The sequence below is a fragment of the Ochlerotatus camptorhynchus genome, unplaced genomic scaffold, assembly GCF_037179485.1.
Source record: "Ochlerotatus camptorhynchus isolate MF236.1 unplaced genomic scaffold, CSIRO-AGI_Acam_v1.1 ptg000442l, whole genome shotgun sequence".
Lineage (NCBI taxonomy): Eukaryota > Metazoa > Arthropoda > Insecta > Diptera > Culicidae > Ochlerotatus > Ochlerotatus camptorhynchus.
Genome location: NW_027040928.1, coordinates 334,830 through 362,252, shown reverse-complemented (window position 1 = coordinate 362,252; position 27,423 = coordinate 334,830). Strand labels below are relative to the sequence as shown.

The 27,423-nt window shown below is 39.4% G+C and overlaps 1 protein-coding gene across 2 annotated transcripts in view; it reads right to left on the bottom strand.

Moving 5' to 3' along the window:
- Positions 1-27,423, bottom strand: part of LOC135711780 (neuronal acetylcholine receptor subunit alpha-7-like) — a 321,984-nt gene that overhangs the window by 12,966 nt on the left and 281,595 nt on the right. Inside the window, exons 9-12 of one of the 2 annotated variants that reach the window (XM_065234748.1) lie at positions 23,593-23,702; positions 14,023-14,168; positions 13,780-13,902; positions 13,409-13,547 (exon numbers count right to left, since the gene is read on the bottom strand). In XM_065234748.1, the coding sequence (XP_065090820.1) occupies positions 13,409-13,547; positions 13,780-13,902; positions 14,023-14,168; positions 23,593-23,702 (518 nt within the window). The remainder of the gene's footprint in view (positions 1-13,408; positions 13,548-13,779; positions 13,903-14,022; positions 14,169-23,592; positions 23,703-27,423) is intronic. The other variant, XM_065234749.1, reaches the window with a different exon arrangement.

Here is a 27,423-nt window from a genome sequence, read left to right as displayed (position 1 = left end):
TATTCTTGCTTTGGCAACCGAACCTGAGGATGCACTGCTCATGCATTAGTCAGTTTCGTACTTTCTGGAACTCCATATGACAACCACAGATATGGCAAAATAATTTAAGTTTAATTATCATTAACATTAACAGTGAGTTTACATTACAACGAGATATTGAAAGTTGAATATGTGTTTATTTTCATTTTCGGATTACTTTTAAAAATGTTTATCATTAGAGCAGAACAATTTTCGCCTGCAAACTCTCGGCTTCTTTTTGAGCATCTTGAGTTTTCGGAATCGAGAGCTTCTTTCATACGACGATCCTTGTCTACATGGAAAGCAAATGCGATTTTTCGAACTCGCTGAATAAGTTTATTCAAAATTTGTAAGTTTTCCAACCCGCCTGCATGAGTAACACCATCATAGATCTAACGTCGCGCTACGACTGAAGGCCCAAACGCAATGTGGGCGGAAGCGGAACGGAAACGGAAAGTTTGAAAATTGTCACAAATGACATCAAGATGCCTAACCGCAGTCGATTTGATTCTAACTAGTTTTCAATCCGACAAATAGGCTTACTCAGATCGGGCTTTTCCGCTACCACTTCCGTTCCGCTGTCATTGCGCTTGGGCCTTGACTCTTCCCTATGTTTTCAAAAAGATATTCTGCATTTACCGAAAAACCTCTCTCTGCATTGGCGTTGCCATGCAATAAGCAGCTAATCATTATCACAACCAACAATAGTTCTGAATACGCCGACCAATAACCTGTGCCAAAAAACGTCCAGTCGTTCCTTTTTGCGATCTTATTGATCAAATTGAACCTAAGACCTAACACTTATGTACGATATGAACCTTTAAAGCGACATATTTAATAGAAAGTTTATAACCAAACCCACGGCATTAGTCACGGTGTCTATTAATTTCAAAAAATCTGGAAAACCGGGAATCTTCAGGAAATTTTTTGTTTCCTTAAAATACCTGGAAGTCTCAAAGAATTTAAAAAATTCTTACTAAGGAAAATTTAAAGAAAATAATTAATTTTAAAATACAACCATATATTTAATCTCGATATTTTCATTCCCACTTTGAACTTTTAAGATTCACAGTGGATTAATCTTCAGTAAGAAATAAATTTAAAAAAATAAATATATTTTTTTTTGGTTTCTGAAGACCACCGTTTTTCTGTAACGTTTCCGAAATTTTTCTAAATTTATGGAACTTTTGTGCTCCCGAAATTTTCATGGAATTAGAACGAAATTATAATAATATATTTCTCTGATTTTCACTGAAGTTCTCAAGATTTTTCTGAAGTTCATAAAAGTTCCCTTAAATTATCGACACTAATTTAAAACTTCTTCAATAGTCTAGACTTTCTTGGTGCCTAAACGATAACTGATTTTCTTTAAAGTTCTCTAGACTACCCTGAATTTATCAGTATTTTTAAGAACCCGGAACTTTACTGAAATTAATTAATTTGCCTTGAAGTTTCGACAATGTTCCTTAAGTATTATAACCATTATTAACACTCGCTTTTCCCTGAACTTATCTATGCTTACCTGAAGTTCTCTAAATTTGTTTAATAATCCAGCAAATTTTCTGATACATATTCATAATTCCCTGACGTTTCTGACGTTTTAGGATCAAGCATAGAATTCTTGAAATACCCTATAATTCCACGGAACTCCTTGTAAGTTGCTGCAAATTTGCTTAAGTTAATGGGATTATTCTGAAGCTATCTGATCATCCTCGAAGTACTCGTCGGAACTTTACTGAATATCATTAAACTATCTAGAAATATCTAAATTTAGTTCTCTGGAATTTCTAGAATATATCACTTCTTGCTAAAAGTTCTCGCTTTTTTATTAATGGAACTTCGTTCGAACTAACCAACTAAGCTAAATTTTCACATTTTAAAAAATTCTCACGTTTTCCGGATGTCCATAAAATTTCCAGAAATTCTCTAGGAGCTTTGCTGAAGTTTTCGGAAATTCACTAAGCTTCTCGAAACTTTTTTAAGGTTTCTAATATTTCCTTGAAATTATTGGAACGGCCCTTTGATTCTCTGATCTGTCTTGATGTTCTCGAAGCTCAAATTCGTACATGGAATACGAAACTTCAAGACATTGAATATTTTTAGACTTTGGACATACTCACTTGGAAAACTGAGGTAATTTTATCCAGAAAAATGAATAGACATCCATACATAGAGAAAGACGATTAAACTTCACAACGTAAAGAATAATCAATCTTGAAATAAATTTACGCTAAAAAAGTTGAAAATAGTTACTTATTACAAGAAAAACTTTAGACTTTAGTGACTTGGCCTTAAAAAAAGAGCTAAAAAGTCTAACTGACTTGAAACAAACGACCAAGTCACTAAAAAGTGACTCGCTACCAGCCCTGCCTCTGAACAGCAGCACTATATTTATTCCAACCATTCGGTGACCGCAAAACTTTAACGGGAACATGGTAGATCCAGAATACATCGTGATAAACGCTCGTCTTGCTGGTACATCTTTGAAGATATTGTAGATACCACGCAAATATTGGACAACATCCCAACTGATACTGCGAACACTATCCTTGAATGCATTATGCAAAATATACAGCCCACAGCTTCCCAGATCTACCAGCTTCTCGCCACCTTTTTGTACCTCTAGCTTCAATTCACATTGGGCCCATCCATGGACACTTGCAGCAACTTGTTCGAAGAGATACCGGCAAGGGCGTCCATAAACGCAGCAAGTAGATCTGATGCCCGGGATCTTCCCAAAAAGATTGACGTCATGCACTGATAAAATTTCAAAGATTGTTTTTATGAGTTCCACACATGATTTTTTGCAATGTGATCAACATAATTTTTTTCCCTCACCTACACTAAAATTCCCTGACATTCCCTGACTTTCCAGATCATAAATAGAATTCCCTGACATTCCCTGACTTTCCAGGTTTTTTTTTCCAGGTAGTCGACACCCTGTCCCAAGTTGTTCCGCTGAAGCGCGCAGGTTCACCACCGAGTGATGATTGTCTGCCGCAGAATGCAGTTGCGCCGCCTGACGCTCTTCTACGCTTACCCGCTGTTCCTAACGGTAGAAGAGGGACATTCGCTTGAGAATCGGCACGCCGTTGTTGCTGTCCGAATGGTTCCTTCGCGAAATCGTCTTCGATCCCCGGACTGTCCCCAATTCAAATACTGCCCGTGGTGCGAGGGATCGATTCCGTAATTCCACTTCCAACCACTTTCTGTTGGCTGCTTGTCTGACTCCGACTGCTTCGTCCACTTCGCACGCTTGCCAAATTATTGTCGTGTTGGCGCAGTGGCTCGTGCTTCCGTACCAAATATTCTTTTTCTCGTTGCAGCTTCTCGTTCATCGTCCTCTCGATTAGCAGTTTTTCCTTTTGCAGCCGCTCTTCTTCCAGCTGTTCCGGTAAACACATTTCAAGAGCCACATGTGAAAAGGGCATACAAGCTTTTTGTAAACAAACCTTTTTAGGCCTTTGTCACTATCGCTTTTGGGTCGTTCGTGACTTGTCCCGGGGTGTAGTTTAAATTTGAAATGGCTAGAATTTCTGATAAACATTTTCAGGGGAAAAAATGATTAAAATCGTAAAATTTGGAGCTACTAGTGAAATCACTTCAGAAAAGTTTGGACTCACTTTGAAAAATGCTGAACAACTTAAGGTTCAATTTACTTTGATGCTTTTTGGAAATTTTCAAAAGCAGTTTTTTTCGACGCATTGTTTCAGATTGCAAAAAGCTCGCGTCATTTTGTGTGAAATATCAAAAGGAATCGAATAGTGCGAGCTTTTTGCAATTTGAAATAATGCATCGGAAAAAACTGCTTTTGAAATTTTCCAAAAAGCATAAAAGTAAATTGAACCTTAAGAAATGTTTTCAATCACTTCGGAAAATTCTGAATCACTTCCAAATGTATTAGAAATGTTCAAAGTCACTTCGAAACGCATTGAATCGATTGAACATAGATTGGAATCACTTAAGAAAGTACTGAATCACTTTAGAAATGTTAGGAGTCACGTCACAAAGCACTGAATAAGTTCAGGAAAGATCAAAAACACTTCAGAAACATTCTGAATCACTTTGGAAAGTACTGAATCATTGCGGAAAGTTCACTTCGGAAATAATTGAATCACTTCGGGAAATGTTGCATAACTTCAATCACTTCCGCAAGTACTGAATTACTTTGGAAAGAGCTGAATCACTTATGAAAAGTTTGCAATCAATTCTGAAAGTACTGAACCTCTTCAGAAATCCTCGGAATTTCTTCGGATAGTATTCGAACAGAATCACTGCACAAAACCTCGGCAAGTACTGTATCGATCAAGAACTGAATCACTTTGTAAAAACGGAACCACTTCGGAATAGTTTGAAATCTCTTCAGAAAATATTATATCACTTCAGAAGAATCCGAATCACTTTGTGGAGCACAGAATCTTTCATAAAAAGTTGGAAATCTCTTCGGAAAGTACAGAAATATTTTAGAAAATCACGGAATCTGTAGTACTGAATTACTGCATAAAAGCTTGAACGCACTTCAGAAAGTGCTGAATCGCTTCGGTACTTATAGATGTAAGCAAGCATGTGGTTGATACTCCGTTATTGTGTTAGACAGAGAAGCAACAAACGATGCTTGGAACTAGCATGCATCTGCGATGTGTAAAAACTGGTGATCTCACACTTTACAATAGGCAATCACACCACCGGCCGAGTCCAAATGTAGGTCAATCAGGGAATGGAAAGGAATGTGTTGACATGATTCTTTTCATTTTAATTTCAACAGGATTCACTTAAGAGAGTATTGATTCTTATCATTAAGCCATATTAACACTCAATTGTGATACATCGAAATAGATCTTGATTTTAGCAACATAGATGAAGTATAGCCAAATCTCCACAACTCGATGTCCACTAACTCGATATTGAGTTGTAGAACTGTAGTAAACATGAATATCAGGGGTACTGGGATAGCGAATTTGTATGGGATTGTTATTCTATAACTCAATTATTCTATAATTAGATGGCCCCTTCAAGATCGAGTTGCAGAGAGTGCACTGTAGTCATGTTTCCAAAAATGAGGTCTATCTGTACTGACATTACATTACATTAGGAAAGCTTAGAATCAATTTGGAAAAGTTCAGAATCACTTCAGAAAGTACTGAATAACTTGAGAAAAGCTGATCACTTTGAAAAGTACCGAACCATTTCAGACAAGCTAAGCACGTACAGAATCACTTTGAAGAGTACTAAACTTTGCAAAAGTTTGGAATCACTTCGGGAAAAATTGGAAACACTGGATCCATGTATTCAGCTCAGACATTGCTTAATAACTTCAGAAAAGCTTGAGTTCAGTAGGTTTAATATTGAATCCCTCAAGGATAGACTCACTTCCCAAAGTGTTACATTTTTTGGACTGATTTAACACTTAAGGCAGTAATACCAAACCATGGTTACTCCCATGAGGTCTTGAGAACTTCTGAAACAAGAACCTGGAATAAACGGAAAAACCTGGCACTGAATCAGTAAACGTATTGATTATTAAGGTTTCCAACGGTTACATCACAAACATCAAAGAATATGGGGTTTTTCAGAACTTTGTTTTGCCCGAGGGGGACGACTCTACCTACGATGCAGGAAATATTGTGTTTTGCTGTGGCTAGCTGCGCGTACGCTGAGTAGATACACAGAAAAAAAAAGTTGTTGAATATTACATCCAAACTGCTGCAACCAGGTCAATCCATCGGTTGTGTAATATAACGTTGTACGATGTACATCGATTTTGCGAACAAAATTACATCCATTGATGTAATATTGTATCTACTTTTTGCTATTACATCATTATTTCATACATCAGCTTGAATTACATTGATCGATATTACATTTTTTTTTGCTGTGTAAAAAGAAAATTTATCATGATTTTGAAGATTTCCTGCAAAAAGATAATGCGCGACGCAAGTAGATGCAAGAAATGAAAGAAGATTTTTCGAAGATTAATTCACTAGTGTGAGATTTTTTGAGCATCTAGAATTGAGATTTAGATGTGTCGCCCCCCTCGGTTTTGCCCACGAAAAATTTCTTGAAATTAATCACATTTTTACCCTTCTTACAAAGAAGGGTATAGATATCACTTGAAAAACCGACTATCGATCCGAGGCCCGGAGGGCCGAGTGTCATATACCTTTCGACTCAGCTCGACGAGATCGGAACATGTCTGTGTGTGTGTGTGTGTGTGTACGTGTGTATGTGTGTATGTAACGAAATGAATGCGCTCACGTTTCTCAGCAACCGCTCAACCGATATGGACAAACTCGGCGCCAAATGATAGGTCTTGGGGTCCCATTGAACGCTATTGAACGGTTTTGGAATCGGTGAACCGGTTCCGGAGATATGGCCGGAATAAGATCCGGTGAATATGGACCTTCACGCTGGATTTAACGGAAAACGTATCAAAACCATCATGCGACACATCAAATTACTACAGAATTCAAAAATAAGATCAATGCAAGTCGTGTTAAGTGTTCCAGACCACATTGGACACACTTGGACATGTTCCGGGTACCCCGGGGAAGTTGCTTGAATATGAATTGAATTAAAACCCCTTAAATCACATTAAAATACGATGATAAGGTGATTCGTAGTCTCACCAAATAGACTACACCCGGATATATTCCGGGTACCCCCAGGCAGTGGCGTAGCGTCACTGGATGACACGGGGGTGAGGGGCTTGGTCACTGATAATGACAATAAAATAAATAAACTTGAATAAGTAAGAAGGGTCTGATCACACCATAGGTGGATAAATTCGGGTTTTTTTTCTGAAATTAGAAGAAAATCGAGTATGATATGAGATAAATAAGAAAACAAAAATGATGTTGCTTGGAAAATTTTGAAGGAACTTTTAGAAATTAAGATTAATTTCAAGGAGGATAAAGAAACTTTGAAGATGTTAAAGGAACCGAATTCCACCTTGTATGGTGCTGCTTATCGTGCAACAACGGTAAAGCGCAAATGTTTTGCAAAGTACCATATCAACTAGATAGTACACTATTTTAAACAACGTCATCATTGTTATTTTAAGCAGATTTTCATTTCAAGGGCGCAGAGTGGGTTGGGTGCGACTGCTTAGCTCAAATTTTAGGAACGCAACACTGGGCATGATAGAATAACAAAGTTAACTTACATTTGGTCTCGTAATTGGTAATTTAATTTCAAACTTTGTTTATACTAGTGTAATTTAGGATTTAAGCTGTTATTAGTTGGCAAAACAAACAAATTTTAATTTACTTCAAATCCAAGTTGCTTTAAAAACAATAATATTCTTATCAATGCTTATCACCGACTTTGACCATTCGTATTCGCATGTATATAGCATTGGGCGATCTTGAGGCAAGAATCGATCTTAGTGAATTGATTCATTTTTCAAAATGGCACCTAAATGTTTCAAATATAACGGATCATAGGAAAGTTGGTGAAAATTAAGCCAAGTTCAGTCTAGAGTTGATATAACGTTACATAAGCTATCTTTTTATGACATTTCACCTATAATAGTCTCACCCAGATATCATATAGACATAAATTGTATAGTACGTACGCAGGGAATGTTGTGAGTGCAACATCACTGCTGGTCATTAAAATAAGTGTACGCAAAATAAATGCGAAATTTTAGGTTGTGTTCATTCAACTTCATTTTATTCGACTTTATAGTTGAGCATTAGGTAGTGTAACAAAAATTAAGTAATTGCACGATAAAACTCAAAATTAAAACACTGAACGACTCACTCATTAAAATCATATATAAAATATGCCTGATCAGTGAAATAGGTGTGTTGCATAAAACTATAGTATAGGAATCTTGAAAATAATCGCATACGTTTTATTAGACTAATGACGCTTAGTAACCGCTGTGCCCTCCATTGGTAAGTAGAACCTTGTTCAATCTTTTTGGCACTGACTCAACCAAGCACTGAAAAGTTTCCCTTTGGTATAGCATACTACTCTTTTTGAACTGTGGTCCATATTTGATCCTTATTTGAAAATGCTTGACTAGATAACTTTCTTTTAAGCTCGTTCCATTAATTTTCCATGGGGTTGATGTCAGGATATTGGCTAGGCCATTAAATAATCGACACTTTGTTTAAACGAAACCATTCCTTTACATACTTAGAAGTGTGTTTCGGATCGTTGCCTTACTGAAAATGTCATATAAGAGACATGTTCTTTTCGGTATAAGGGAGCATAAGGTATAAAATGTTCTCCATGATTTCTTTGTATTCAAATTTGATCATGATGGAATTAAAACACAAAATGGGACCTACTCCATACCAAGAGAAACAGCCCCAAACCATGATGCTACCACCTCCATGCTTTACCGTGTACCGCGGATCGTACTCTTTACCGGATGGTCTACGTGAGAATATAGTAAATTACTATTTTGATTTCATTTGACATGTGGAAGTTTTTGCTCCGGATTCTTGATTAGGTAAGTGATTTAACAGGTTATAATATTCGTTTTATTGGTATTAAATAAACTATTTAAAAACCGAAAGATTTATATATGAAACAAAACGATTAGATGGTCGGAGTGTAAAAGCAGGTAAGTACTTAAGGGGGTATTCCCAATCTTTTGCCTTTTTTCGGCCTGTTTTTCAATTAATTTTTTTTTCAAGGAAAATGAATAGTAATGTGCCTAACTCTTTGGGATTCTTGTTTATTGAACATTAAAGTTTACAAATAATTTTTTTTCGACATAAAAAAAGACACAAAAATGGCGGCAAACAGACCCCTGTTCGCCGAAAACGCCTGGACGGGCAAAGATTTTTCTCTGGAACGGCTTCATCTGAAACCGATTTCGTGATGAAATTAATAATCTGCATAAGATTCTCTGGAGCTTCTCCCGTTGGCAGCAAAAAATCTTGCAAATTAACAAAATGGCGGCCATATGAAAAAAAACAGGCGATTTTTAGCCCGCTTTTTTGCAGCTTTAAGGTGCTTCAAACAATGTTAAATGTTAATATTTTTGGCTGAAAGTGGGAGAAGCTCCAAAGAATTTAATAAGGAACAAAATGCGCAAAATTCAAGTCAATATCTCTTATAGTTTCTGAGAAAAATCTTCGCCCGATAAAAAAAAATGTGGTTTCGAGAAAAACGCGTTTAAAGTTTTGACTTTATTTAAAACCATTTTGGGGGTTCTTACCATTAGTTAGCTATGCCTGGACACCAAATTCACTGATCGGAAAACGGCTTGGGGGGATGAAAGTATATAGTCTAAAGTACAAAAAAACGTGAAAAAAAAATTTGATTTTTTGAAAAAAAAAGATCGGGAATACCCCCTTAATTCAGATATCCCAAAACTAATCGGAGAGGGATCCCAAGAAAGCTAATTGAGCCATGCGTTTTTCATTGAGCCGATATCGATTCTGGGTGGTTTCAACAGTTTTGATGGAACACTTGTTACCATTCTTGATAAATAGTCTCGAGCAATGGGGTTTTCATGGCGATATATACTACGGATTTTTTCCCATCATAGAGAAAGATCGACAGAACGTGGGAAAACAGGCTGATGCAAGAAATTTTGTAATCCTGCCGATATGCCCCCATGGCGATCCAGTTCTGACATAGCAGATGACTGATGAACCTGAAATATGTCATAAGAAGTGAATGTTTGTACATATGTAGATTAAAAACTTTCTTTGCCATTTCGTCATGAATATCCTACAGGCCTCCGGTTGGTTTTGGTGGGGGGACAGATGTGTGCAATCATCGTAGAATCTTTCGGTACTATAGATCTGCTCAGACACAATTTTAACTGCCCGAGCGTGAGCTGAAGACTCCAGGTACAGGTCAATTATTGAATTTCAAATGCAAATGCACTGACATTTTTTCGTTGTTTGATGGAAACAAAAATCGAATGAAAAGGAACGGTCCAGTCGATTTTTGTCGGGTTTGAGATCGATTCAAAAAATCGATTAATCGAACCAAAAGAATCGATCTTGTGTTTCGATCCAAGATCGCCCATTGCTAATGTATACGTCCTCACTGAACCAAAACATCCGCAATACTTCGAATGATTATTGCATTGTTCGAGCCCTTTAACAATATGCATTCGAATTTCGGATGATTTTCTTATGGTTGAATTCGTCGTCAGATGATGAACATCCATATGATTGTCATCCAAATACAGGATGATTTTCGTTTGAAAATTAGCTATAAAACATACGGCACTCAGATGACAAACATTTAAGAACAGTGTGACATGCAAGTGGTTTTAATTAGATTTATAATTTGATTATGTACAATTCCATACTGAATAGCCATAATAAGTCATTCCATCATGGATACCAAAAAATTTCGTGGTGGAGGAAACCTCCTCCACCACAAATTAGCTAAACATTGGTTTTCATCCTTTACCTTTGTTCGTAACAGCTCTGATAGCGATGCATATGCTTCCACCTCGTTTGTCAGCTCAGATCAGCAAATGACGTTCGATAGAATTATTTACATCATCGTTTTGAATGATTTGCGTTATGGGGCTGAACCAATACCATATGCATTTCCATTTAGTATGACAGCCTTTCTGCAGAGAGCATTACACATTTCAACAGAAGGCCCTATCCCTTCTCATAACAAGTTTCATCCAGTATTCGGAGGAAAATCATCTGATTTCAAAACATCCGGTCATCCGGTTGCAGCTATCATTCGAAAAAGCGATTTCGGTCTTTTGTTTTGAATGGTCTGAGGTTTCATTCGGTCAGAGGATGATGTTTGTGTACAGTATACTCACACTGTCGTGTCCAAACGGTTGAAGCTTTCGGGGGGCGCATCGATACACGCATTCGTCGCAACAAATGGCACCAAAAATGTGCAAAATATTGCGCGTTTCACACCAAATTGGACTAATAAGCGCGTTTTGACTTATTAAAAAGTGTGATAAAACTGCAAGTTTACGTCTAATCGTCTTGGTGTCTTGGGTACACTTATTCCTTATGATGCAAGCAATGAGTGCTCCGAAGATATCAAAACGATTTGACGGAAACGTGCACTTTTATCACACTTTTTGCATTTTTGGGACAGTCCAGTTTCAGATTCAATCAGCAATTATGATTATTATTTTGCATTTTAATCTAATCAAAAATAAACGTCATGTGAAATGCTAGCTTCTAGTAAGGGTTGGGTATAAATCCCTGCTGCCGAATTGTATTTTGTTTTCTCCGCCCATCTCTCCCTCTGAGTATTTCTAGTGCTTACCGAGTAGGGTATTAAAATTTAATCTAGATATATGAAAATCTGGATTAAATCGCGTATCATCTTCAATGAAATTACAGAAACATTTTGAAAACATTGGAAACTTTCAAAAAATTCCGTCAAACAACTCATTACTGAATACTATTTGCAATGTTTATGGATAGCAATGTCTGTATGAATCTTTATTTTATCCCCAATGTCTGTAAAGTTTTTGTTGTAAACAAGTGAGCGAGTACAACATGCAATGTTGAACGATTTTTCCCATGCCTGGATCTAGCTCTCTCTTCCATAACCATGCTTTCGCTCTTGTTTGATATTGAATTTTCAAGATTCAAAACAACTTCCCTCGTTGCAAATCTTACAAACCGAGCAAAAGCTATCAGAGCTCACGTTTCCCCATCTTGGTTGGATTAAGGATTTTAGTGACGCTCCAGCAACCAAACGAAGCACAGAGAATAGTTTTTTTTACAATCAGCTACGGTGAGTCTCAGCGCACAAAGTAATGGAATTATCGTGCTGGATTTCTTTTTCCCCGGCTTCTAATTCAACGGAAGTAACGTGATATATGTGAATAGCCCCCGCACCGCTGCTGCAGCTGGTGGAATGATGGTGGACCATCTGTGGGGGTGGTCGGTGGCAAAGGAAAGGATTTACTTTTTTGTGAGCTCCCGGTATAGTTACTTTCTGGCGCCGCCACCATTCGGTTTTTATCTACTTCAAACCGGAAAGTGGATTTCCTTCTGGAAATGAGGATGGTTTTTCTCGCCCTCGCCTACGCTATCTCTGAGAGGGCGCGCGCGTTGCGTCACCATTTTACTGGGTACTAAAAACCGGCAACGAGTGAATTTTCCAACAAGTGCGCGCTTTTTACGACGATGCTACTAAGTCTGCATCACACGAGAATTGGAGCAAAGATCATCCCCCTCTGATAGTGCGGGCCAGGGAAGTCATTGTATGATTGCAATTCCGAAAATTCCATCGACTTCAATCTCGAACTCAGAATCAGAAGAAGCCAAACACAAGCAAAACTATGCGGTCAGCAAAAGTTTCTCGTCCATCCGCTCTAATGATGGAAACCGCAAACACATTTCCTCGTCGGATTCAGTCACATATAATGGCGGAGGTCGTGAGTGACTTGGCCGGAGGAAAATTCTCTTTCTGTTTTCACAAACAAAGGTCTCATCGTATCTGGTATGAACGAACTGGCGTGATTTTTTTTTTCGTTATAATTCAGTTCTCGTCTTTTGCTCTTAATTAGTGCTAAAATAAACACTTGCGAATCCATGGTTGTTTGGCCAGGATTTGTGCAGGCAAACAGTCGGTCTTACAGATCCCGATGGAACTACCAGAAGAGGATTACGGTCTCTATTGGAAACAACTGCACCACACTGTCCCAGCCACCCACTCACACTGTCCAGTGGGATTGATTCAATTTAAAGAAAAACGCGAGGCAATTAGTGTGAATTATTAAACCGAAGGATCTCAATGGTTCGAGCTTCGAGAAAGTCGGCTACCTAATGAATGAATCTTGAATAATAAACAAACCTCGGGCGGTACCTATTCCACTTCGACGAATTTCTGCTGGTCAAATCGTTTCTTTTCAAGCTCCCCAAGGCCGGTGACCACACCAGCACCGGGAAAACTCGAGGAGGAGCCAAATGTATCAAGCTGACAGGCAGTAGACTGTGTAATGAATTCTGCCTTCCACCGTCTCCAACATCGTCTCGGTTATCTCATTGTCTTCGAATTAAGTGTACTTAATGACAGGCCGGAACAATGGAGGCGTACGCAGTTTGTATCCTGAAGGCGTGGGAAATACTCTGAATCGTGGTCAAAGAGAGTAGATCCTTCTTTTCGTAGGAAAACACCATCGCTGAATGTGATCCGTGCAATTTGTTGTTGCGATCATGATCCTCTGGAAACATCGCATTTCCCTCCCCCTATATTCCCGGTCCTGACTCCGTAACTGTTTCAGACACCATCCCTGATAAATTTTCGCCACGTCTCCTTTGCCGACGTCGTATTCGTCGTCGCCGTCGTCGTCATCGTCGTTTCAAGTAATTAGCTACTTAATAATTTAGCGTGTTGACCGACCCGAACATGCACCGAAGTAGATACAAGCTTGTAAAAGAACGATGACGAGATGAAACTGGCAGAAATTAATTACCTGATCGGTGATAAAACGTATCTCTTTTAATATTAAAGCTAGTTCGTAATCAGCGGATGATGTGAAACACGTGTGTGGTGGCGCAATTGCATCTGGCATTCGATTGCTTCCGATCGGTCCCATACTCCCATCATCGCTACTGCCGCCGCCGGAGAACGGATGGTGAACGGGTGGATGACCAGAGATGAGAATAGAAAAAAAAAAAAAAAAACGGAGTTAGTGAGTGAGTGATGTGGGGGCATTTTATGATGAAAGTGTGCTAACACGTTCGCTAGATTCATGATCGGGGTTTTTACGGGAGGATGAGCTGTCGAGATTAGTTCCGTGTTCGATACGGAAGATGTAAGAAATATGCTAGTGCTTTTACGTACCTATAAACAGTCCTGAAATATGTTGGATTATGTGGCAGTGTACCTCCGGGGGTTAGTGGTCTACAGTTGTGACGAAAGTCATCGTCTATATCTAATACGTTCGCTAGTAACGACTTCGATGATCTGTTTTTTTACCGGGGGAGTTGAAGATTATTATTATAGCCCCGTAAAGTTTGCGTGGTAGTAAAATGGAATAATCAATTAATCAATAGTTTTAACCAGCCATCAGATGAACCAACTTACCGCTCTTTCAGTTCGACGTCCTGTATGTGCGTTTTCCGTTCGGAACTATCCGACGTTGGCGTTGTCGGATATTCCTCCGATAATGCTCTACCCGGTCGGCTCATTCTTAAAATACATGGCAGCCAATATAAAAATATGATTCTAACCTGTTGGGGTGAAGGAGATAATACAATTGTTAAAATGATATGATTGCCTAGTGATTAAAATGACATATCCGGTGATCCAGGCAAGTTTGTAAGTTTTGTTAAATATGATATTTACCACTAAGTGTTTCTTTGTAGAGTCAATTTTTCCATCACACCTCGCAATCTCAAGAGCACACAACTCAAGATATACGAGGTTTATGCATCTGCAAATGTCAGACGTTGCTTGCTTCGTCGCAGCAAACAACAAGTAGAGTTCACTACCCCATTTCCGGCCTATTAATCACAGCCCGCACTTAGTCTTTCTTAATCTAGCGCAGTTTAGCACCAAACGGAATGTTAATATTACTGATGGCTTCCAAATTTATTTACCTTTCCGTACGTACCGTAAGATTTGATAAAGAGATACCAATCGTTGAGATATTGTCAAAAGTCTAACACTGCTTCTTGACGCCAAACTCTGCCTACGGATTCTAAACTCGGTCTAACGCATTGAAACGCCATTGAAACGCCAATTAATTCACTTCGGCCTATCGGATGAAGATAAAAATTGATTCGGTCGGAGCGCTTCTTTTGTTTTTGGGAATAATGGGTGCAAACCTTCATATCACGCGTTTTCATTGACTTCGTTCGGTAGTATCGTACCAAACGCATAATTAACTTGTTTACTCTGAAATCATGGATTTATTTGAAGTTGTCTGCTCGATAGACCCAAAATGGGAGATTAGGCCGAAGTAGTTCTCTACCCTAGTAGTGTCAACTACGTGCATTCACTGAAACCTTATTATTTTTACATGTGAAATTGCGAAGTGTAACATGAAAGAGGACGCAACAGGGAATCAGCTTAACAACGATGAGCAGATTTTTTTGGAAATTAAATATAAAAACTACAAGAGTTGTACGCAATGGTGACGTAGGACTAAGTGATCTTATCTAATAAATCTTATTTGTTAACTGCAGCTGTTTTTTGTGTAGAAATAGGAATTTGAGCAGGGTTCTCTCCGTTTATACTCTTTAGTATGACGCGCTTGGCATAGATGGCCCACAGCGACTCACGAAGAGCTACTGATTCCGATCAACAGCGGTGCGGCTTCTCCTTCCTTCCATGGATGCTCATGTGGACTGCAGCTCGCTGCTTGCAGGCAGCCTTTCGTTGTGTATTGGAGAGCAACACCACTCACCACGCGGTGATTGAATGAACACCGTTTGGTGAGACCGGATGTTATTCAACTTTGAAATCTGTGTTAGCGAAATCGCTTTTGGCAGGCAATCGGTGTTAATTTTAATTATTATAGCAACAGTTGCACCTTCGTGCAATTTTCAATAGAGACAAGTCTCAATTTTAACAGATTCGTAGAAAAAAATCGTATCGATTGGCGTATTATGAATTAAAATCCATCATCTCTGTATCAAAATCAGACCACTTTCATGCCGCGACCGACTTTGGTTTTTGAAATTGCACCCCCAATGTTGCCTTAAAGTACATGGTATGTTTGATTTAAATATGTCTTAATAGATCTGGAATTATGCTTAACAGCTTTTGTAAACAATGACTTCTCTCGCTGATTTTTAGGAATTCAAGGCACGCCCACGCATACTAACATTACCGTCGGGGTCGTGCCCAGGGCTGAAAGTCTCTTTAATAAAGATATAAAAAAAATACCGTCGGGTAGAGGAGGTCTTACCTGATGGTGATGTTAATTTGCATAGGCGAGCCTTGACTTTCAAGACATCATCGAAAGAAGTCATTGTTTACAAAAGTTGCGACACCCTAATTCCAGCTCTATTTTGAGATGGGAGCTGACATCCGATTGATGACCTTGACAAATGGCCCAAAAAAACCTTTTACAAATTTATGGTGGTCCTCAAAAGGACCGTTTTGTCGTGATGGTTGAGTAATGCTGAGCTATTATGGTGTTAACCGGGGTGTGCGGCTTCTTACTCCTTCTAGGTATGCTCATGTGGGCCACAGCTTTCGTTGTGTACTGGAGAACAATGTTCAACGCTACGCGTCGAAAGCACTAGCTGCTTGCGGGAAGCCTTTTGTTGTGTGCTGGAGAACACCACCACTAACCACGCGGTGATCGAATAAACACTGGATTACTCAATATGGCGCGTCATGAAGGCCAACGCCTGTTCTAAACGCCTCCCTAGTACAGCAAGCCTCAGACAAACATTGACTGGTACCTGGAGAGAAATGGATGCAGACTACATTATTAGAACTTGCCATGCATTCCGGAAGCGTGTGGAGGCCTTAATTGCAGCAAGTGGAAACTCAATCGATTATTCACATAGTTTAAGACTCTGAGAAAAATCCCCTTTAAATAAATTAAAAAAAAACTCGAAAACGAAATTTTTGAGAATTTTTTTAATTTTGACATTGTTCAATGGTGCAAACATTATCACGCATACGGTAATGCATAACAGAAGCCTACTTTATTATGTGTAACACTCGGCTTATCAACCAGACATTTCTCGCATAAGTTTTTGTATCCTCTTATGGAAAGACATTGGTAAAATTGTAGATGAGTAGGATCAAAGCAACTGATTTTTGAATTTTGATAAATTCCGGGTAAACCATCATGCGGAATACTACAAACGTAATAGTTCTTTTAAAAAACGTTCTGTTTTCGAAAGTTCCTCCTTATCCAAATATAAGAGGTCTCCAAGCCTAATATTCAAAGGAAGGAGCCAAAATCCATCTTGGCTGAACATAAAAACCAAATTTTAACAAAACTACGTACTTTTATCAATTTAAACCTGAATTCAGTAAGGTCCATTCAATAAAATACAAGCATAACTTTCAAATGATGGTATCAAAATCGAACCAGGCAGAAAAGGAAACCCAAATTTCTAAAAATATTCTTTTCGAATTACACAGCCGGTTCAACATTCACCTATGGATTCAGCAAGGTCCATTCAATAAAATACAAGCTTATTTTCAAAGATATGAGCCGAAATGCAATTTGGCAGAACCGAAAAACCAAATTTCTATGAAAATGCAGACTTCCTGCACACGCACATCAGTTTCAAGTGACGAGAACATTTTTACTCTATCTCGCCACTTTTCTCTCTATTAACGTTGCGCCCGGGCATATCACATACGAGTTGTTTTTTGCTCTTTTGCTTCTCATTCGTAAATAATTGTGAGGTGTTCGAGAATGTCTCGTCGCTTTCCGACACGAGAGAGGTATTTGTGCTGCATGCATGGTGAACTATGTGAAGTAAACGAACGAGGCACAAGGGAAATGAGTGAGCCTTGTATACAAGGCTCGCTCATTTCCCTTGTGCCTCGTTCGTTTACTTCACATAGTTCACCATAATTGAGATACATAGGTACGAGATTAGGTAGCGCAAAGCACACTGTCTCTTCTCTGTGCTCACGAGATTTCAGGAAGTCTGCTTTTGAGAATTTAAACCCAGTACCATCACGTATGGATTCAGCAAGGTCCACCCTATAACATCTAAGCCTATTTTTCAAAGGACGGAGCTAAAATCCAGCTTCGCTGAACAGGAAACCCGAACTTCCATCAAAATATGTATTTTTGTGAATTTAAACTCGGTTTTCAGAGATTTTGGGTGTCTTTTTTTTTGACAAGTTACTTTTTATTTTTATTGATTTTTAAGAATGTCTAATTTTCATTTTCACTAGAAGAAAAAATTTCTAGAATTTATATTTAATTGAAATTTAACCGATAGAATTATAATGCTCGATTCAAAGTAAATCTGGACGCACGGTTTAATACACCACCGCGCGCTCCTGGTGGTTGGAACAAAAAATATTTGACAGGCATTTGTTGATGTGTCATTGACGAAGAAATTGGTGAAAAGTTTTCTCGATTGATCAACGCATCCCGAAATTACGGATCATGGAACTTGAGAAAAGAAAATTAATTGTGCACAAACATCTAGAAAACCCTTCGTGGTCTGCCTCAAAAATAGCAAAAGTGTTAAAATTCCCAAAGTCAACGGTGAGTCTTGTAATCAAACGTTACAAGGATACTCTGAGTGTGGATAGAGCACAGCGCATCTATCATAAAAGTGGCACTAGGGACAAAGAGCTGAGGAGAAAGGTGTTGAGGTACGTGAAAAGCAACCCAGGTGTCTCCATACGTGATTTGGCAAAGAAATACGATTCCAACTTTTCCACCATGCGTAACATCCTTTCAAGAGAAGGATATAAGTCTTTTTGTGCCTGTTAACATCCGAATCGCTCCCTGAAACAAAGTTTAGTGGCCAAAAAGCGAGCACGATTACTATACGAACGAGTTTTGACGAAATAGGATGGCTGTATTTTAATGGATGACGAAATATATGTCAAAATGGATTATAAACAAATCCCCGCACAAAAATTTTACCTGGCAACTGGTCGTGGGGATTTCCCTTCCAGGTATATATTTGTTTTTGCTGATAAGTTTCCTCGGAAACTAATGATTTGGCAAGGAATCTGCAGTTGTGGCCTTAAAACCAAGGTTTTCATCACATCTCACACAATGACGTCGAAGGTTTACATTAAACAGTGTCTGAAAAAGCGGATTTTACCCTTCATTCGGCAACACAAGACCAACTTTATATTTTGGTCCTATCTAGCCAGCTGCCACTACTCTAAGAAGGTACTAGAATGGTATGCTGCAAACAATGTTAATTTTGTCGCCAAAGAGATTAATCCTCCGAATTGCCCTGAGTTCAGACCGATCGAAAAATATTGGGCAATTGCCAAGCGAAAACTTCGAGGTTGCGGTAAAGAAGTGACAAATGCACAACAAATGCGTTTAAAGTGGAATAAGTTCGCCGGTACAGTGTCACCAGCGACTGTGCAGATCATGATGGCATCGATCACAAGTAAAGTGCGACAGTTCGTTCGAAACGGTGAAACGTAAAAACTTGTTATATATCATTTGAAAGCTGTATAAATACCCTTTTGTTTGACGTTTTGATCAACCGCGTATGTTGTTTAATTCTTGAGTTATGATCACTTGAATGCGTTCAAATTTACTTTCAATCGGGCTTTATGACGTCTTCGAGCTCTTCAAATTGTCCAAGAGTTCGGGATTTATCTTTAACCTCAGGGAAATTCGTGAAACTTCAAGGACTTCTAAGAACTTCAGAGAAAATCGAAAAAAAAAAACGAAACGTTGTAGAAATTCTGGGAACTTCATAGAGCCTCAAAAAACTCAGAGAGCTTTGGAAAAGTTCAGAAAACTGTGTAGAAGTGGAAACGCTCTTTAAGTTTTGGGGTCTTCAAAGAAGTTTAACATTATTTAATTTCAGAGAGCCTCATTATTGTTAATATATAATTTCAGAACACTTTTTTGACGTAGGAAAACGTCTTTCGGCAACTTAATGGAGGTGAAATTTCAAAAATCCAAAATCGACCGCGTTACGAAAAGTGGTCAGGTTTCAATAGCGGATGTATTTTAATTCTAAACACACCAATCGATTGGAAATTTTTCTACAAATCTGCTAAAATGAACACTATATCATTTTTACAAATTACACAAATGTCCAACTGTTGCAATGGTGATCAAAATTATCACCGATTGCCTGCAAAAAGCGCTTTCTTTAACACAGATTTCAAAATAAAATTCCATCCGGTCTCGCCGAACGGTGCTTATTGAATCAACGAGTGTGGCTGCCCGCATTAAAGGGGCCTCATAGCTTAGTCAGTAAAGGCACGGTATTACCAAGCCGGAGACGGCGGGTTCGTTTCCCCGGTCTGGACGAGGGAATCTTTCGGGTTGGAAATTTTCTCTACTTCCCTGGGCATATAGAGTATCATTGTGCTTGCCACACAATATAAAAATTCATGCATTGGTATTGGTATTGGCATCGAAAGCTCTCAATTAATAACTGTGAAAGTGCATTTAGAACACTATGTTGAGAGCACGTAAAAAACTAATATGCACTAAGCAATAAGCTTGAAATACGAATAAGAAGATGAAGGTTGCCCACATGCAGCGAGCTGCAACCCACATGATCACCGAAGAAGGAGGAAGAAGCCGCACCGCTACTGATCGGATTCAGTAGCTCTTCGTGAGTCGCTGTGGGCCATCCATGCCAAGCGCGGCACCCTCGTTCCAAACAACATACAGCTCGCCAGCCTCATCTGTGTTGAACAACCTAACAGCATTACTCAACCATCATGACAAAACGGTCTTTTCAGGACCACCATAAATTTGTTAAAGGGTATTTTCTGCACATTTGTTAAGGTCATCAATTGGATGTCAATTCCCATAAGTAACCATGTATTTTCAAGGCAACATTTGGGTCAAAACCAAAGTCGGTCGTGGCATGAAAGTGGTCTGATTTTGATCCAGAGATGATGGATTATAATTCCTAATACAGCAATCGATAAGAATGGTTTTTTCAAATCTGTTAAAATTAATGCTTTATAAATTTTTAAAAGGTCACTATTGAAAATCTAATGAATATGCAACTGTTGCTATGATAATTAAAATTATCACCGATTGCCTGCGAAAAGCGCTTCATCCGTGTTGAACACCCGCTTAGCTCAGCGTTACTCAACCATCACGACAAAATGGCTCTTTTCACTATCACCATAAATTATAATTGTTTAAGAGCTAATTTTCATTGAACTTTCACTCGCGTTGCTGCTCGCGACATCACCCCCCAAAGCTCTTTAATAATGTAACGTTTGGTTGCTACGTTTGTGGTCAAATGCGTAACAGTATTGAAGTGGTAGGTACATAACAATTCTCGCAATTACCGGATACCACATAACCTTGTCAATTAACTAGAAACACTTCGAATTAAGGTAAGGTTTTCTGCAGGATGCTAGAAAAAAGTAAAGCAATTTTGAATTTATATGAATGACAACGAATATCTCGGGAATGGAAAATTTCAGCAATCATTTCCTCCAATCAATTTTCACTTTTTTATTATCTATTGAATAAACTAAAAAATCCCGTGCGTTTTATGCACTAAAATGCGTAATTTTGTCATCAGAACAAGGCGTTTCCGTGATGGAAAAAAGTGGTTTCCCTCACACAGTCGCCATAATCCTGCGTCATAGCTACGGTCGTGTCTTAGATACAACCCCTTTCTTTTTCTCAAAAACAAAAGAAGCGCTCCGACCGAATCAATTTTTACCCTCATCCGATAGGCCGAAATGAATTCGATGGCATTTAAATGGCGTTTCAATGCATTAGGCCTAATTTAGAATCCGTAGACCGAGTTTGGGGTTAAGAAGCAGTGTTAGATTTTTAACAATAAGGGAAATGGATCTAATGTTGGCCTATGGATCTAAGAATTGTGCCCATCGCTAAAAATCTGCTATTTATAAATATTATTTAGATGAACGCATCATTGGGTGCTATTGAAAATTTAGTCGATTGCTGAAATTATGTATCGGCCCAAATTAGCCGACATTACATCCATTTCCCCTATCTCATCAATTTGTTTCTGTATATCAAATCTTACGGTACGTACAGAAAGGCAAATAAATTTAGAAGTCATCTCCTGTGAAAAATTTTCCATTTTGTTAAAAAAATCCACTCGAAAAATGGAAACAAAGAGCAGGTTGAGCTTAGTAGGTCCAAACGTTAAACCCACCGCCCCTAGTTTGGAATGCTTTTTGACTAGGCTATCGGAAGGCCTTGCCTGACCTTATAATGTTTCAAATGTTCGAACAGGTCATCATGATCATTTCACTATTCTAAACCTAATCCACTTGTTATTCCGTGAAAGTCAACGAGCCTGAAAAGCGCACACATCGATCCTAGTCAAACGCACGTGCCAAAACATCTCATCATCAACCGACAGGATAATCTCCCCTTCCATACGGTACATAAAGAATCCAGTTGTTCTGGCCAACCGGTAACGCACTCAACCGCACCGCACTGCAATAATCAAAAACCACGAGGTGCAAAAATTGACACTGCCATCAGCAACTGTCATATCCCTTGTCCGCCGTCTGTCGATCGATGCAAATTGTATGCAAAACTCTAATTCTATTAGCATACGTTAAACAATTTTAATTGCATTGCCGCTTCGTTCCTGTGCCGTGGGTTAAAGTTTGTGAAGCACGTTCATTGGGATATGTTTCAAATTCGTCCGGCAGTTTGCTTCAGAGGTAGTAGGATTCTATGTTGAATGGCTCAGCCACCGCGAATACGACCGATCAAATTCGATTGCGAGCGTGTTCTATATAAGCAAGTCATATCCCGCCGAAAGTGGTGGGTTCAATTTTCAGTCCAATCATGGCATTTTTCAGGTTGGATTTTTTTCCAGCAACCTTGAGCACAGAGTATCAATGTATGTGTTTGGCACACAATATACGAATTCAAACATGTTACATACAATAGTGGATAGTTGAGAGTAGGCGAAATGTTCCTGTTGGGCCGTTATAGCCAAAAGAGATGTCTCCGTTGATTGATCACTGTAGCGTCTGTTTGGCAATAATTTCGGATGCGCACAGATGAATTTGTGCGGCCAATGTTTGACCCAATTAATGTCAGTTGACAAACTGTTATCCCAATGGATGATGTGTCGATGTGATCCATCGCATGGGATGGTAAAATATCAGTTAGTTATGATCCGATATTTTCCTCAAAACTCCCAAAGCACTAGAAAGCAATTTTCCACCCAGAACGTTCTTGAGAGCGCTCGGTCTACCAACTGAATGTGGTTTACTTTGATGTTCGATGGAAACTCGCTTCCTGTGACTTTTTACTCAAATTTGATTTCGCTGAAATTGATGCCTCGAATCCAATTAAGACAATGACGTTCATCAACCCGAACCTAACTGGAACAACCGCATCTCTGCAGCGGTCTGTGTCAGCGTTGTCAATCCGAGATTCCTGTTTTCGGAAAGCGTTTTCATCCAACCAAAAGAGCTCCTACAAGTAAATTAGTTCCATCTATTTGACTCATCGTTCGCACCTAGAGCACGAGTGCCAGGTCAAATCTAACCCGAAAAATGTGAATCAAACACAAGATCACATCTAACTACACACAACCAACCGGCTGCGTCATTTCCGAATCTCAATAAAGACCATCCTATTCATCATCACAATCAGCGTGCCGTTCCCAAACCTAACCTAGCCTAGTCGTTCGTTGTTGTCATTGTTGTTGCGTTGGAAGTCGTTTCCTTTTTCCTCTACGTCTATGGCTGAGCTGGAACTGGGACAACACCAGTCGAAAATGCAAAAGAGACTTTCATTTTGGAATGCGCTGAGACTGACAGGTTTTCCACATGCTGACTTTTGAATACGAACCGTCCTGGTTACCTCAGCAGCTGGCAGTTGGTCATAAGTATTCATTAAAATGGTGATTCTACTGACAACCTACTGTTGGTAGGTAGCCATGGACCACCGGATGATGACTATGATGGTTAGTTAGTTAGTTCGTTCGTACAAACGCACAATAACAAACGACAGAATGGCATCGGGACGTTGGGTATACTCACCCAATCAGACATTTCGTGTGTGTCCGCATTTCTATGATGATAATTTAAAATTAAAATTGTTGAAACAACGGATGATGCAACCATAAACATGATGCAGTTAAAATATGTGCCTGTGAACGAGAAAGAGAAAGGATATTTTCAGTTAAAGGATCAATTGTATCATGAGTACGTATGAACTGTGGGCTGAAAATAATAAAATCAAGTTTCAAGTCGGTACCTAGTTTATTTAGAGAAAATTGAAGATCTGTGAACAACATAAAGGGTGTATTCGATAAAAATGGCATACACCAAAATTAAATCGGATAAATCGGATTTTCTTGAAATTTTCAGGGAATGAAAAACTACTAATGAGTTATGATTTACAATCTTATTTTTTTATTCAATTTCGTCTCCCATCCCGAATTCCCGCACTTTTTTTTTTCACTCCACCCAACAAATTTGGTACAGTCAATTTTCCCAGAGTTTTTGTTGTTTTTACACAAGTTTTTGTTCAATCCCAGCTCTGTTGTAATAGTTTTGGGATGTTCGCTAAGTAACGTTTTCATAATAGCCCAGATTTTTTTTATTTGGGCAAAATTCCGGTGAATTTGGTGGGTTCATATCTTTTGGCACGAAATTGACTCCATTGACTCGGTACCACCCCAACACGTTTCGAGTGTAGTGGCAGGATGCTAGATCAGGCCAAAACAGAGTGGATCATTTGAAATTCCTTATGAATAGCAAGAGACGCTTCTTAAGGCACTCTTCCGTGTAAATCGCACCGTTGATTGTTTCGGAAGTGATGAAGGGAGCGCTTATTTCACCACATCCACAAATCGCCTGCCAGATCAGGAACTTCTTTGTAAATTTCGATAATTTATTCTTTCAAATATCCTCCGGAACATCGAACTTAGACTTGCGAAAGAAATATTCTTGCCCAGGATGTTGACGGAAGCCGCCCGTGTAAAGTTTCCAGGCGCGGGTTTTCGCAGTGATGTTTTGCTTTTCATTCCGTTACACCTTGTAAACATGTAACCCAGCAGCTTCATGGTTTTCTGCACAAAACCGACTGACACCTTGAACTTTGTAGCGACATCTATAATTGACATGTTTGGACGGTTCTTGAACTGTTGCACCACTTTCCTGGCCATTTTACTGTCCATTGGACCACTTTTACGACCACTCGCATTCTTCCTTCGGGCACTCAGACGCTCTTTGAAGGTTCTTATCACACGAGACACAGTTGTATTTGCAATTCCAAACTTGACAGATGTAAACAATACACTATAAATAAGATTTACTCAACTTTTCAGGTTTTTTACTCATACGGTTACATAAAGTTACAGAAGATTTTGGGTGTGCCATTTTTATCGAATACACCCTTTAATCCAAACGGACGATAGATTGGTTCGAATTGGTACTGATAAAAAATTGTTGTGTCTAGAGACTTTGAGTGCAGGGTTTGATGGCCAATGTTCACTCGACTGACGACAGAAGCAAACCACTCTCGATGTGTGTCAAGTGATCGTCTGTTTACTAGTCAGCAACCATTGTGTGGTCCTTCTCATTGTTCTTCATCAGCAGTTCTTTCAGTGGATGCGTCGTCCACTTTGGAAAGCAACCGTTTCGTGATGAATGTGTGAGTGCTGACCACGTTTTGCGTCCATTGCTGCAATGGAAGCGCTCTGACCCCCGTTGGCGAATCTGCCATACAATGAAACCACTGGAAGCGGCTCCCGTTCTGGTGGAGGAAGTTTATTGGATAACGGAAGAGCCTAATCAAATAAATTATTAAAGAATAACAATTGCCAGATCAGCTGTAATTACACAGAGAACCAATAGACGATGGTTGGGACTAGAGTTCATCCTCAATGTGTAAAAACTGGTGATCTCAAACTAGGCAATACCAGCACCGGCCGTGCCCGAGCGCAGGTCAAGAAAGGAATGGGAAGGAATCTGCTGACGTGACACTCGCTTTGATGGATGCCGAGGAGTCCTCTGCACTTCCACGAGGAATCACTGGGATGTTGGGTAAGAGAGTTGGCTTTGCAGCAGGGTTCGTTTTGGTAAACGATAAGCCGAATTGATGTCCTAACGATCCTAACGATAACGCGAAGGAGCTTGTTTTCTCCTAGGCAAACGAGCTCCTTTTTAATCATCGAGGTGCTGTTTTGACCATGTAGTCATACAGCAATTCCATAGAAAAAAGTAATAGTGAGTCTCAGAAATTCGGAAAAATTCGTATAGTTCTTCCTCATCAAACAATATAAAACTCGTATTTTTCTTATTCCGCCATAACGGTGACCATTTCCTAGCTAAGATGGTCTAAAAAATCTTTTTTTTTAATTTTTTTTTTAATTTCGGGAAGTATACGAGGGAAACTAGGATCTACAATGTCTGAAAATTGGTATACGTGGTTTATGGACAGTCCCCAGGCTGAACTGAATGTTGCTTCCAGCTTGTAAGTTACTCATAGATTTCGTTAGTTACAGCTGCAGGCATTGTGACTAAAGACTGTACTCGAAAAAAATGATCACCAAAAATTAAAAAAATAGTTTTTGCTTCCAGTCGGCGGCTAAAATCGTTGTCTTCGTATCGCGCTAGGATCCATACACTCGACAAATACGATGAGTCTTGAAGTGTTGGCGGGCATGTTGCCACTCTCTGGTCGGCTTTCGAAACTGTCCCTAAGGCTCCTCACCCGTTGTGAAGTTATGAACCCACTGGTAATCGAAAACTTTGAGAAGCTTCTTGAGCTAAACCCTCAAACTCGTTTTATGTCATTGTACTACGTGTACATAACACAGGATGTCAGCCCTTCACAACATAATCCTCATTGTGTATGCTTCTCCGACTTCGGCAATTAAGTTAGTTTTGATTTATCTATTCGTGGAATCCCAGAACATCATCGTTTCATGATTGTTTCGTTAATTTTCGCTGTAAAGTTTGGCCAAGTTGATTCCGCAAGATCGTTCTTCACAGATAGATCACTAATAGAGGCGTCCGCTGGTTTTGGTATTTATATCGAATTTCATAGCGCCTCTCGAATGCTTCATGCTCCTTGTTCCGTATATGTTGCTGAGCTGGCGGCAATACATTATACGCTAGAAACTATCGCCTCACTTTCACCAGATCACTACTTTATTTTTACGGATAGCCTCAGTTCTGTCGAGGCTATTTGCTCCATGAGGCCGGTAAAGCACTCCTCGTATTTGCTCATGAAAATACGAGGTCTTCTAGGTGCTTTGTCATTACCTTTGCATGGGTCCCATCTCATTGCTCGATTCCGGGCAATGAGACAGCGGACTCACTTGCTAAGGTGGGCGTTATGGAAGGCGATACTTACGATCGACAAATCGCCTACAACGAATTTTTCTTCATTTATCGTCAACAGACACTCGCCAGCTGGCAAAATAAATGGAGTGAAGGGAGTTTGGGACGATGGCTATATTCGATCATCCCTAAGGTGTCGAAGTATCCTTGGTTTAAAGGGTTGGAGGTGGGTCGAGACTTCATTTGTGTGATGTCTCGCCTCATGTCCAATCGCTATTCGCTAAGCGCTCACTTGTTCCGTGTGAGGTCAGATGCTGAGCACCGTGGAGTCAGATCCGAGTTGTACGATTCCCGTCGGGCTCGATGTAGTCAACCTAATGTCCTAGTTCGGGATATTTTGGCTAGACGCGATCTTGAGTTTATGCAACTCATCAAGCATGGGAAGCGCTTCTGGAGACATTCTTCTCTATATATTTGGCCGTTGATGGTGCCGGTCGTTATGAACGGCTTGCTGAATTTGCCGTACCCACAGATCGCATATCGACCTTCTTATTCCGGAACATCCAGGCATGACTTGCC